The sequence below is a fragment of the Sciurus vulgaris genome, assembly GCF_902686455.1.
Source record: "Sciurus vulgaris genome assembly, chromosome: 15".
Lineage (NCBI taxonomy): Eukaryota > Metazoa > Chordata > Mammalia > Rodentia > Sciuridae > Sciurus > Sciurus vulgaris.
This window is the reverse complement of record NC_136476.1, coordinates 27,665,325-27,679,575: the sequence shown is the minus strand read 5'-3', so window position 1 is coordinate 27,679,575 and position 14,251 is coordinate 27,665,325. Positions and strand designations below refer to the sequence as shown.

General features: G+C 35.8%; 1 protein-coding gene across 4 annotated transcripts in view; it reads left to right on the top strand.

Moving 5' to 3' along the window:
- The window catches only part of LOC306645368 (receptor-type tyrosine-protein phosphatase delta-like), a gene marked incomplete at its 3' end in the record, with an annotated part of 320,233 nt that overhangs the window by 304,108 nt on the left and 1,874 nt on the right, over positions 1–14,251 (top strand). The window contains exons 5-7 of one of the 4 annotated variants that reach the window (XM_079113102.1): positions 8,722–8,910; positions 10,881–10,898; positions 12,511–12,621. In XM_079113102.1, coding sequence (XP_078969228.1) covers positions 8,722–8,910; positions 10,881–10,898; positions 12,511–12,621 — 318 coding nt within the window. Of the gene's footprint in view, positions 1–8,721; positions 8,911–10,161; positions 10,811–10,880; positions 10,899–12,510; positions 12,622–14,251 lie in introns of those variants that run through there. The other 3 variants (XM_079113103.1, XM_079113104.1, XM_079113105.1) reach the window with 3 other exon arrangements.

Here is a 14,251-nt window from a genome sequence, read left to right as displayed (position 1 = left end):
TACTTGCATTGCATAGTTCTTACGAGAAATCCTTGGAGACTCTTATACCCAGTAACTGCCCTTACTTACTGAATAATCACCTAAATCCATTCTGAAATAAAAACTGCTTTGATTTATGAATAGTCATATTAAGATAAGGATACCATCTATATACAATAACTTGCAAAGAGAACTTTAGAATAAAAATTTATTGTATGTTGTTCATAATTACTCTTGGAGGACATATTTTTATTAAATATTCCATTTGGAATGTCATCGCTTAACTGGAACTTTTCTCCTGGTTTAGGTAAGTTCCTTCAGAATTATAGAAGCCTATGACTACTTATAGTACTTATATGATTTTTTTCAGTTTCATTCATATGCATATCATTTGATAATGGCCCAGCAGCTCAACTGTGCTTGAAAACATTGATTTAGCTTTTATTTTGTTTTTATTTTTTATTTTCAGTCCCTTATTCAATTCTTTTGCAGGAAGATTAATTTTTGAATACTATGGTCATGAGGTCAAAACAGTACAAATTATACCCTGTTGCCATCTGGAATGGTGGGAATAAAAGCTTTATTTACTCTCTTTTCTTTAAGAAAAATAATAAATGTCCTTTCCCAGCTTCAGGGACTCTGTTCTGCAAAGAAAATGGCTCTTGTTTGTAGCCTTTTACTGTGGTTTGTTCTATGGGATAGTGACTTGAAAACTCACTGCTGTTCAGCAAAGTAGCAGACAAATGCTTCAACCATTATGTTTATGCCATCCAGTTCCTGAAACCCTGATCCCTCTTCTCTCCTAAAGAAAGCTAGTCATTACTACCTTAGCCATTCCTAGCCACATATTATCTCAGAGAGACCTGTGTGAATATGTTAAATCTACTTACATCTGGTTTTCTGGCCCATGTACTATTCTTTTTGTGTCTGCACATGGCAGAAATTCTTTCCTTTATAGCCCTTCCTAAATAATTAAATATACTATAGAGGGGTTAGAGATACAGACACAGTGCTGAATTTGAGCCCCTTAGGGAAATCACTTGATTTTTACCATCCTTTCCACTTCCTTCTATTTTTTTAATCTGCATTTTATTGAGTGGCAAGCATAGCAGAATTAAATCTCTACCTAGAACCAATGATAAAATCAAAGATATATATCAGAAGGTGAATTTTTAACATGTAGACCTATTTTAAAGTTACTGCTATATCCCATGGCATGGTAATGTCTGGTCCTTTCTGCTTAAACTGTAAAATGACCAAATATTCACAATTTTTTTTCACCGTGTAAGCATCATGGGTAGACTCCAGTTAAGCGGTCATCACCATTGATGGTGAATATGTATTTAAAGAACAGTTGTAGAGGAAATAAAATAAATTAAGATAAAATTATAATATACCAAATGTAGAACTGAAAGACTTTCTCTAATATATACTGTATGTGTGACCTGGAACAAGTAATTTTGCTGAGTCTTTGTTTTATGTCCACAGAAAATGAAACAATGATACCACCCTCCCTGTCCTGAAAGTACCCTTAAAAAGCTCAAATATTTGTGGTTTAGAAATACTGGACATCAAGGCACTTTGTAGTATATGTTACATTTGTCCAATATGGTTTTCTTACCTCATTCCATTGGGTAATACTTGTGAATCTGCTCTTTAGAACTGGACAACTAATAGGACTTTTTTATTAACCTTCAGAGATGTGTGAAGGTATATCTTGATATATATCCCTTTGCCCAAATATTCAGTTTCTAAATGGGAAAAATATTTTTTTTTCGAAGAACAAACCAAAAGAATCTGATTTCTTGGTTTCATCTTCTTAAAAAATCATTTATTTGAGAAGGACATATAGGCTTCTTAACATGACCAGCTCCCCAAGTTAAATGCTTAGTTCTCCTCCTCTTAATTACTGAAAGAGATGTCTCCCATGACATTTATGAAACCAGTTGGTTTCAGCATTTTTGGTCACTCACAACAGAGCTTTAGTCATTTAAAAATTCATTTGGGGGAGAAATCATCAGATAATATAACTTCTCTTTATTTGTCTTGCGGAATCATCAAGGACTCTGCAATCTCATTCACGGGGGAAACAGGAACCTTCATGAACTTTGAAGAAGTTACTTTGCATGGACACTGTTCCCTAAATCACTTGTATGTCTAGATATTTCCTACTTTTTTGTGATTTGCATGGACTCTTTTCTCATTTTCATTTTATTGCTGTGGCTCTTGTTGTATCAAGACAGAGTAACATGCCTCTGTTCTACTTAGACCCACTGCTGGACCTCAGCATTGAGTACGTGCATATATGCTAATATTATCCTAGATGCAAGGCTAGTGCCAGGCAGCGCTAGACACACTGAATGTGTTGTCTCATTCAGTCCTCCAGTCTATAAACTGAGTACTATTGTTATTTCCACAGAATCTAATTAGTTTGAAGATACAATGAAATCACAACAACGTAGAGTCTCTAGACTGCTTCATACCCAGTGCCTGGCCCAGTCTGACACTAAGGAATCCTTCAAGAATTATTTGTAGAATGAATGATGCCATCTGTTGACTCTCTAGTAGACTTTTTCTTAAAATTCAAATTATCTTCTATAATAGATACTACAACTTCCATAAATACTTTATAATTATCTTATTTCATAAATATCTTATTGACCCCTTCATTTGACCTTCTTTAAGACCAACATAAATATAAAATTTTCAAAAATTTGTATGTTCTTAGATGTAAAAACACACCAACTTTAGTACTATTTCTGTAACAGATAAGGATTAAGGTCTAGCACTTTTAAGAAAGTACTCAGCATATTATTATTTCAACATTTCTTTTTTCTTCTGTTAATAAAAATTTGTCTCCATTCCTCTACCTTTCAAACTAGGGGAGAAGATATAATTTTCATTGTCTGTAAATTGATACCTCAAGTCTTATGATATCTAGTCCCTTAGAAATCTTTGCTCTTGTCCATGAAAGAAGATCCACAGTGTTTGCCTCACGGTGCAACTGGGTGATCCACTTTTTTTGCCATTAATTTGAACACCAAGAATTCCATTCTTCTGTAGATGGAGTAACACTAGAATATAAATTCATATACCCTTTTTTTTGTTTGTTTTATTGTGTTCACACATTAGGTTTTGTCATGTGGCCCTGGTTTTGATTTGTAGTAACATGCAAGAAGACCCCCTGAAAAATGAAGAATAGAAAGTAAATGACATGCTTCTCATGAAGCAGCTGTGACAAAGTTACAAGAACCACATGCAGTGTACATCTTGAATGATAAAAATTGCTTACTAAATAAAACTAAAGACTATAAAAGTAAAGTCACCAACAACTCTTTTTATGAATTTATAAGCCTAATACCACTTACCCTTGTGTTAAATAAGAAATAGGGGTTTTAAAATAGTTTCTGCTTCTTAATGTACTAGTAGTCAAATAGAAGCTAGATATATAGCCACAAAATTACTAAAGAATGGTGACCCATTAACATGAGTGCCATCAAATAAGCCCATTGGGAATTCAGAGATGCCTCATGAATGATCTCTGAAATGGTCATCACCACATCCTAAATGTGTCTCATTCCAGGTATCTATTGAACATGGGGAAGGTAGAGAGGAAATACACAAGCTCTGGCCTTCCCTGAACTTGTAAGAGTTCATACATATATTGACTATCATAAAATATTTATTGGTAACATCAGTTGGGTAATTTTAAAGAGGAGCCAGTATAAACTGGTACTAAGAAAAGTGATTTCAAGGGACAAATCTGCGTAAAAAAAACAAAGAAAAAGACATTCGTCTTTTCCCTTGGATTCAGATGTTGCTTTATTGTACCATTATTCTTGCCAAATGTTCTGGTATACTTGTCAAATCTTTTGGTAATGCATTTGAGGAAACATACCATTGATTGGCATGATTTTTCCTAGTAAATGTATTGGTGATAAAGCTGATAAATTGGGATTTTTTCCAAGGACCATCACATAGAATCCCTCCTTGAAGATATCCTTAAATCAGTTAGACAAGTGTGGAAAGACCTGGTATGATCTTCAAGAGCCCTGGCAAGATTAGGCAAGAAGATAATTGAGGCTCTCAGAAGGAGTCTGTGGCCTCAACAGGAAATTTAGAGTTTCAAGATTTCCTTTTAAATGTGAGAGGTTCAGTGTTTGTGGATTTGGAGCAAAAATAAAAGCATCATCACTAAAATTGTTTATGGATAAAAAATGAAAGTCTATTAACTGAGCAAATTATGCAAAACCTAGTACTTGATCATTGACAGATATCTGAGGCCTGACTTCCTGCAAAACAGTAACAGACTATTTTTCTCTTAGATACCTTTGAGGTCCTGGGTAGGTAAGGGATTGTTAACAAGTTGAACAGCAATGAAAGTTAATTCTGAATAATGCTGACATTCATGTTTTTCTTTCTTAAATAGAACTGAAAATTTCTTATCAGCCTTTTTCATTAAGACACAAATAGATTAAGAGAATGGGCTATACTTCCTGGTGTATTATAGCTGCCATTGCAAACAAAATATATATGACTCTACAATTCAGTAAGCACAAGTATGTAGTAATCTGCCCTTTAATGGCCTCTCAAAATGACAGACCAAATGGCTTCATGAAGGTCAAGTCTGATTTAAATTGTTGATGAATTAGTAGCTAATTCTGCATGATTGAATATTAATATAGAACCGTGTTAAGTAAGGCACTTTAAAACTTAATGAGCACATTAATGAATAGGACAAAATGTTTTTCTTTTCATCTCATGTAAAAGTTTAAAACTAAAACACTGACAATTTGTTATTTTTTGATAACTGTTGTTTTTCCCTTGTGAAAGTTTATGTGGTTAAGGCATTAAGGGTATTGATTTGATTCCCAAGTTTCTGGTACTACTCATTTGATAAGAATTCAAAATTGACATTATCCAATGGCCAAGCCAGTTTTATATAAATCACTAATAAATGTAGGGGGTGAAAAAAAGCAATTAACATCTTCTAAACTACACCCACTGAGATAAGCATTCCAATTAGAAATTTCATTATTTCTACAGTTCGTTTTATGTTGAATACTGAGATTTATTGCCAAATACCTGACAGTCAAATTGGAAACAAGCCACAACTGTCAAAGTGTAGCAGCTCTGGCTATTTGAATCTGTTACATTGTGATGTTTCTCATGAAAATTTAATGAAGAATGTGCATTCAAAGAGTTTCTGTGCAAAGTGGGGATGGATGGAATTTAATTACCCTTATTAAAAATAAGAAAAGGATGCTCTTTACATTCTCTGTGTGATTAGTATGCAAGAATGATTATCTTTGTTGTATACTTGTGTGTATGAAAAAGAGGCTCTGGAGTGTTCTTTATGAGCCAAAAAGGGAAGGAAAGGTCATGCAAATGTATTAGGCTACTTTCTGGAGGGCACAAGTCAGTTTCGTCAGCTCCCGCAAAGGTGAGGACTTCATTTCTTGTGAATGGTTATTAAATCTAGATTTCCTTGGTAGGCGATTTGGTCAGTGGCTCACACTTGCCACCCATCAGCCCTGTGAATGTTGGCTTGGTTCTTCAGAGAGATGAACCATTCAAAGAAAATCAAGGACTAGTAAGGCAATATTCATGGCTGTGAATGAACTAGTAGTTAAATACGAGGGGCAGAAGGTGGTACAGTGCCCCAGGGAATACAAAATCAGGAATCTGAAGGTGATTTTTTTAAAAAAATTAACCTTCCTATGTTGTTTTTAAAATCGAAAATAACAGTGAGACTTTTTTAGAACCTCATTTCTAGATGATGAAGGCAATATAGTTGACTTTGGAGCACTTGAGGTAAATTATTTTTATCCTTTGAAGCATTTTGTGTCAATAGCTGCCAAGTGCAATGTTTAATAATATAATATGTGTGGTACAGCAGCTATTGATCTTTCTGCTTTTTTTTTTTTGTTCCCAACATTAGAACTGCACTGTAGATGTAAATATATCGGCAGAATTTTTAAAGACATAAAGAACAGACTGATGAAATTCAAGTGGAATAGATGATTAAAATTAGCATAGCCTAATTTGCAAGATACTTCTAATTCCAGTTTCAATTTTTAACTTTCCCTTGAAGACTTAAAAATATCTTGAAATTACACTATTAACCACTGTTTCTGACACTTGTCCACTGTAGACCTCTGTTTGACTAAGAATGTATAAGCTTTTGTATAAACAGAATGTTATGATTTCTTAAAAGTGGCACATCTTTCAACTTAAAAAAATAATTCATTGAAGTTATAATACATACACGCACAAAAATGTATGTGTATGTACACATGTATACACACACACACACACACACACACACACACACACTTATTTCAAGTTCCAGGCCCTAAGTAACTGGTCTGAGGGAAAATTTAGATGTCAAATTCTACTTGCCACAGATCCTTTTGATCTTGCACAGATTAATAGAAGATATATAACCTCCATACTGTTGAGCAAAAGGGCCAGAGTCTCTGCTTGGACTTACTAGCCTATCAGTTTTCTCTTAAAACTTAGAACTGTTCACTGAACTTTGCTTTTCTTGAGCTCTTTCTTTTTTGGTAAAGAAGGTCAAGATACAGAATCTGTCCAATCTTGATTATGCTTCTGGTCACCTCTTTACCAGAAGTTCTGTATAGTAGGAAAAATTTGCCCACAATCATTTTGATATGTTCACACTTACGCTTGAAAATCACTGGAGTTTCTTAAAATCTGGGAATCCATACTAGCATGAGGGCAGGGCATTAGAATGCAGATGAGACATGAAAGAACTCATGGTCTGGAGGGATAAACGGATGTAATTGATAAGTACAAGACAGTGGATTTAGGAACCCACTGCTGTATATCTCTGACAAGGAGATGATCAACTCTGTGGGAGTTTGGAAAAGGTTTACAATGAAAGTTATTTCATCTGGCTTTCTGGAGGCACGGAGTTACTCAACAGACATGATTTTTCTGGGGAATGGTGAGAATCTCTATGTAGACATAAGTTTCCTGTGGAGGAAGTGATCTATGAAAGGCTAATAAAAGTGGGACTTGATTTAACAAAGGAGTTTGTTAGCCAGCTTTCAGAGGTTGAATTTTCTCTGTAGACTATAAAGAGAGTCAGGAGAGCACCAGGGCTGACTGACAGCACAGTGGAGGTACCACAATTGAGCTTCTGCACTAGGAATTGTAACTAAACCTCAGTATGATTCACAGAGCCAACCATGGATTTGTTACTCATGATGGAGCTTGTAGGTGATATCCAAGGAGAAGGTAATTGCCACATCTGAAGATTTGCAGTGCTCTGCTCAATGGAGTTGATATTTTTGAGTCATTTTCAAATTGGTGGCACATGAAAATTCACTGGTGGTTCCAAGGGTATAAGGGCCTGTTATTAATCACCAGACCCAACTGGAAGGAAAAATGTTTTTCTAATGGTCTTCAAACAAATGGCTGCATTCTACTTTGGATAATCTTCACCCATTGATAAAATTCCTTCAATACCTTTCTAATCCTGCCTGGATGAGCTGGCAATGTAGATTATCAGTGTGAAGCACAATCGAGGGATTTAAGTAGATTTTAATTTCTCAACAGAAATCTGGAGCAATTTGATGTGGGTATGAAGAAGTCAACTGTGGATCAGTTGGAAATTCAAAGTTTAGGAATTTCAAGTTTTGAATTACTGAAAATGGTACAGATTTTAGAGATAGAGGAAACTGTTCTCTTTCCATAGGACATATTTGCTTTTGTGTCATTATTGGGGAGTTAATTTGTTCTTTGGTTAATCCCTTATAGACAATTTTCTGATAAATTGAAACTCCCTACAAATAAATTCATTGTATTTCACCTGTGATTGTATGAGTATTATATACATCGTGTCTTAGTATCTGAAAGGGATCCATTCCAGAACACACACATGCACACACCCAACAATCCTAAAATCGGTGGATGCTCAAGTCCCTTGTATGATGTGGTATAGTATTTGCATAAATCTTGCACAACCTTGTGTGTACTTTATTATTTCTAGGTTACTTGTACTATATAATACAATGTAAATGCTATGTAAATAATTATTATACTGCATTGTTTGGGGAATAATAATAAGAAAAATGTCTGTACATGTTTAGTACAGTTTATTTCCAGATGCTTTCAATCCTCAACTGGTTTAATACTTGAAACATTTAAGTGTGGAACTAGTGGATTCAGAGGATCAAGTGTGTGTAGTTTTACTTACGTTATAAGAGAAACAAATCATCTTGGTATACAGACAGCTTAACTTAGCTCCCAGCTAACCTGCTTGTTAGCAGGGGGCACATGCTTCTATTTACTTCCCATCCTAGCCCATGCTTTCCTCTCAGTGAAAACATTCCTGTCTTTCTAAAATTCCTTGTTCGTTTTTGCAACTCAGTCAACCTGACTTTTTCCTCAAGGACTATTGCAAATCAGAGATTGCACTTGGTACTCATTGACCACCTCAGGCGCTAATACTGCAGTTACTTTCTGTGCTCCTAGAGAACTCACTTTCATCTGTATCATAGAGTCTGAGCTCTGTGTGTGTGTTGGCCTTTCATATATGTGTACTCTGCTGGTCTGGAACAGAGGTGATCACTGAGTCCTCACATAATGGTGCTTGGTTTGTATTAGGTTCTCAACACATGGCTGACTAATATAAAAAGGGAGATTTGTGGGCAATATTGAATTCCTGGCATTTGACTTCTTAACACAGTGTTTGCATTACTTTTTGTCTTACAGAGGATCAAATTCCCAGGGGCTTCCCTACTATTGACATGGGCCCGCAGTTGAAGGTGGTGGAGCGTACACGCACTGCCACCATGCTCTGTGCAGCCAGTGGTAATCCGGATCCAGAAATCACTTGGTTCAAAGATTTCTTACCTGTCGACACAAGCAACAACAATGGTCGTATTAAGCAGTTACGATCAGGTAGGGTCTTGTTACTGTTTCTACTAACTCCTAGATAATTTTTTTAAAAAATCTTTCTCTCTCTTTATTTTATTATTTTTATTTTATTTATTTATTTTTTAATTTTGAGGTATTGATTTTTCTCCCTCTTTTCTTTCTCTGTTATTTAATATGTTGTCCATGTGTGTGATGTCATGGCCTGTTTCAGAGTCTGTCTTTCTTCTCTCTGTTTTGCAGCTTCTGTTTAATCCACATTGCTCACTGCTGTGACTGTATTTTTGATAATTTTTTTAATTTACTGCTTTTCTGCAGTATTTGATGGATCCATTTTCTCCTCTTTCTTCTTTCTCTGTTTTCTTTTGAAACAAATTTATTTCAACATTGGACTTCATTCAGAGCTTGCAAGGAGTTCCAATGGTTATATCCATTAAAAAACAAATGTTCATATTAAACACTAAAATGATTCAATTTTATTAAAGTGTATTTTCTGCTGTCTACACTTGAACTCACCCAAGTACCAAAGTTTAGTAAGTTTGGGCACATCTGCTTTCTTTTCACTAATACATAAATCACAGAGACGGTCTCTTATGAGTAACCAGCTGATTTTTTTTTTTTTTTTTTTTTTTTTTTAACAAAGTCTTTTTCAAAGTACCGATGAGAGGAGGGGATTTTTCTTGATACTTGATCACTGTGAGCGAGCATTTTCTACACATTAGCCACAGTAGTGTGCGCCCACACTCAAGGTTTTCGAACCCTCCAGGGACTGGATCTACAGAAGCCTGCTTTTGGTGTAGACTCCAGCTTTTACTGTTTTCTCTCTCTCTCCTTATCCTTTTCTCCCCTTCCCATTCGCATCCAAGTTTATTCCTTTGCTCTCTGTAGATGAAAAGTAGAGGTAATTCTGAATTTGTAAGTTTTAGAGGCTGTCCCTAGGTAATTTCATGGGGCATATATTAATAAGCTGTTTACTTTGACATTGGTAGTAATATGGATATAGAGTTCTAAGTTGTTTAACTGCCTGTCTTCCCAGAATTCTCAGCTTTTGACCTGTCCTGTGATGTTAAAGCGTCTTGTTAACTGCCTCTTTTGCTTGTTGTCAGCAGAATTGTGTAGATTAGCATTCTGTTATTGTAAATAAAGAATTAATTATTCACATGTAACATAGATGATATAGTATAATAAAGCTTTAACTCTGAAAAATTTGTACCAAAATATAAGGAATATAATAATATTTTTATGCTGTCTTTCTTCTCTCCGTATTTAAATCTCCAGAATCCATTGGTAAGTGCTTAGTTCTGAAGCGCACTTCACCCCCACTAATTTCCATATTCAGAATATTATTATTATTAATAATAAAATGCATGGCATGCATTTTACTAACTGTCAGTGTAGACACCAAATCTCCATAGTGGCGCGCACACGCACACCTCCACAGAGCCGTTATTGTAAGAACACTGTATAGAAAAATAAAATAGTACACAAATAGTTATATCACACAAATGCAGCATAGTAAGTAGTATAAGATAGCCCATCAACAGTGTTTGTTTCTAGTTAGTCTTTAGTATTTCCTATAACAGTATATATATATGCATATTTATATATATACTTAAATAGCTTAGTCAGTATGTACCTAAACTATGTCTTTAAAAAATATTGTGTAGTTCTTTTTATTTTTTTAAAAGGATATGAGGCATATGAGATACAGTTCTAACCCTATGTGACCCCAGACCTAAGAACTCAGTTGTTCTCTGAGAAAGGCAATGCTGCCTATTATGGTCTTTGCCCTCTGTGGTATAATGCAACTTGCTTTTATGATCTAATAATACTATCTAATATATTCCTGTTTTACCAGTATAGTAATTCAAGTTTCTTTTAAGACCTTATTTAATTCTGTAAATCTAATTTAATTCTTCTCCCCAGCCCTAGCCTCCTTCTTCTCGTACTAATGCTTCTTCTTTCTAATCTTATTTGCATTCATATTATCCACCCAGGTGGTACACCAATAAGAGGTAAGAGTGCTGAACTAACGTTCACAGAATGATCTTACTCATTCTTTCTGTCCTTTCATCCCTCTCATCTTTGTCTGGTTTCCAAAGTCATTCCAAAAATGTGCATCAACTTAATTTTTTCCTTTGTACTGTTTGGTTATGATTCGTGACTCTCATATTGTGAGCTCTCCTTTTCCTTTTCCTTTTTCTCTTTGTTTTGTTCATTTCTTTCTTTATGAAAATGATTATTTAAGTTGTGATATGCTTCAAAGAAAGCATATCCAGGTCTTTAGACCACAGACCAGTCACAGCGTACCATCTGTCCCTCTTTTTTTTTCCTTTTCTTCTTCTTCCTTTTTCCTTTTTCTCTTTTTTTATTTTTTTCCTTTTTTTTTCTTCTTTTTCCTTTTTTTTTGTCCAACTGGAGAAAAAAAAAGATCATTTTTTTCTTCCTTAGCTGTTCTTGTTCTGGACCAAAGCCAAGGTGGTCTGGAGAACAGTGGCAGACATGCAGAAGACAGCCTGGACCATCTGCTTTTTGTCTTTATCTTTCAAAGGTTTTTGCTTTTGTTCTTCAATTCTTTTTTCTCTTAATGTCTTTAAAGTCAAAGAATGACTCCCCCTTCCACCTGCTCCCACCCGCCTCCAGTCTGACAGCAATGCTTTTTTCCCCACTTCTTTTTTCTTGGATTACTCGTCTCTGGATTTTTGGATCTTCTGTCCTTCAGGCCATGGAAACAAGGTGCTCAGTATTCTTGGTGGTATGTGGTATTGCTGGTTTTTCATACTTTGACTCAGTGTTCATTTCTTTTGTAATTCTTGTTTTATATTTTTCTTGGGGCTTTGTGACACCACACTGCTAATCCCACTGGTGGATTTTGATGGGTGTCTTAGGGGATCCGTCTCGAGGTCCTCAAGCAGTGATTGGTTGGCTCTTCCTGGCTGGCCTGGGCCGTGCTTTTGAACTTTTTAAAAATCTTCTAATGCAACTGCTCTTTGTTTTTCAGCAAATGTTAAAAAAAAAAAAAAATGATTGTAAGTCGTGGCAAACTGTCTTTCTTTTCTTCAAAATCTGCATGTCTTAAGGGAGTTTTGTTTCTTTAAGTATTATTTTGATAATTGATAATGACTAATTTTAATTTTTCACTTTGTGCAGCCTTTTTGTACTCGCTGCGTATTTTTGGCTTTCTTCGGCAGAAGACTTTCTTGAAAACCCAGCCTGGTTTTTTTTGAGCGTGCCTATCTTTTGCGCCACTTTTGATACCAAAATGAAACAAAACAAAACCAAAAATTAATCTTTTGTTTTATTTAAAAGCCATACTTCCTTGAAGCAGTCTCACTCATCTTCATTTTATTAGTCTAGGAGATAAGAGTGTTAATTATGACTAGAAGTCTTGCTTGGGAAAAAAAAGATATTGTTTTCTTATGCTAGCATTGATGATGTAAAAAAATAATCTCTATATGTTTTTCTCATCGCATCATTTTCTGTCTGTGCACCTTAGCAAGAGATTGAATCGACGTTGAGCGGACCTTCGCTTTGCAGGGCTTTTCATGTTGTTAAGAGGTTTAGCTTTCTGAACTGAGAAAGCTTGCTCTGACCATCTCTTTGGCAATATATTTTATATCCACACAGGAGCCCTTCAGATCGAACAGAGTGAAGAATCTGACCAAGGAAAATATGAGTGTGTTGCCACCAACAGCGCGGGCACTCGCTATTCTGCCCCTGCCAATTTATATGTCAGAGGTAGGAATGCCACCAACCCTGGTGTGGCTTCTTCCTTCAGGCTCAGGGGGACTTGAGATGCCCATGGGGGGTTTGTGTTATTCTGTCAGTATGTAACAAGCTGATTTGGTAATGGTTATGGTAGCCGAAGCATTTTAGTAGATAGAGAATTAAAAACTTGCAATATGTTGATTGTTAAAAAATGAGAACTCTTGAGTATAATCTATCCTGAGGCTTGAAGTTTGTAAGTATATTTGCATTTTTACATTTTGATTTCTATTTTTAACCTCATCGATTGAACTGTGCTTGGCATTTGTTTGAGGTTTTCTCCTTTTTCTTCTCCTTTTTTTCTGTTGTTTCTCTTCTGTTTCCTTACCAAACCTTGAAATAATTGCTCGGTGTGCTACTAATCAGTTCAGTGGTAACTGCAAGCATAGAGGTGTTTATGTCTTCATGACCTCTGCTACCGAGCTGTGAGGATGAAGCTAACAACTTTAAAAAAATGTTGCTACGTGCAAGTAGAACAAATTGTATTCCTTCTTTTTATAGTGTCTCAATTGTAAACACGTAGCATCTATCTGTGCCTGCATGTGTGTAGGCACATGTATATACACATGGTTGTTTAAATTATTAATACTTATTAAAAAATTCAGTCTTTCTGATTACCACGGAACACCAATTTAAAAAAAAATAATATTGGTTGGACTTGAAACAAGAATGAATTATGGGGATACATTTGTAATTTTTCATATACTAATAGAAATGATTGAAGTTTGAGCTCTTAAAAAGAAGTGCTGCTTCCCAGAGTTCTCAAAGCCAGTTCCTGTAGTTTTTTGTTCACCTGAAACCTCTGATTCCTGGACTACATTCCTCAGTAGCCACAAAAGGCACTGGGTGGGGGTGGGATGGAGGAGCGACTGCAAGGACTTTGCTACTGTAGAATGGGGATCCCTGAAGGAAATACCTAGCTTGATTTTTGAAATTTTGTTAGAGGTAATTTGTTGTCCTGGGGATGTTTTTCTCTTCCTTTCTCTGGAGTCCTGGGGTGGGGGAATATGAAGAAAACTGTTTCTTCTGTAAATTCTTTGAAAGCCCTTTGACCCCCTTTTCTCACAATGGTGACCTCCTTACTGCATGAGGCATGTGTACCTTCTTCCGTGGAAAATTTCAAAATGATGCTAGCTATTGTTTCTAATACTGTGTTAGTCCATGAGGTATTGCTAACTTTTCCAGCTGAGGTAGGAAGGATGAACTAGAGCAAATAACGATGTCAAGTAGCAGTTGAAAGCCTTGATATGGCCTTTTTACTCTCTCTGTGTTCCCTTGTTTTTCTCCTTTCCTCATTTCATTGTGTTCTGCATCAAACCCCCTACATCCTCAGAGCTGCGAGAAGGTTGGTGTGTTTTTTACTTTTTACCCACCTTACAAAACTATTAATTAAACCAATAACAAAGAATACAAATGAAATGAATGTAGCTGCATTGTGGTCTTCTTTTGGTTAATGGTATATTTTAGCAGAGAATGCTTCTGGCCATGGCTTCCGTTGCTTGCTGGTGGCGTCTGTGGTGCATGACGGGAGAGAATGTGCCTGGGTGCATGGTAACTGGTAACACTTAACTTTCTAAGGTCCAGTGAACGTGGTCAGTGTTCC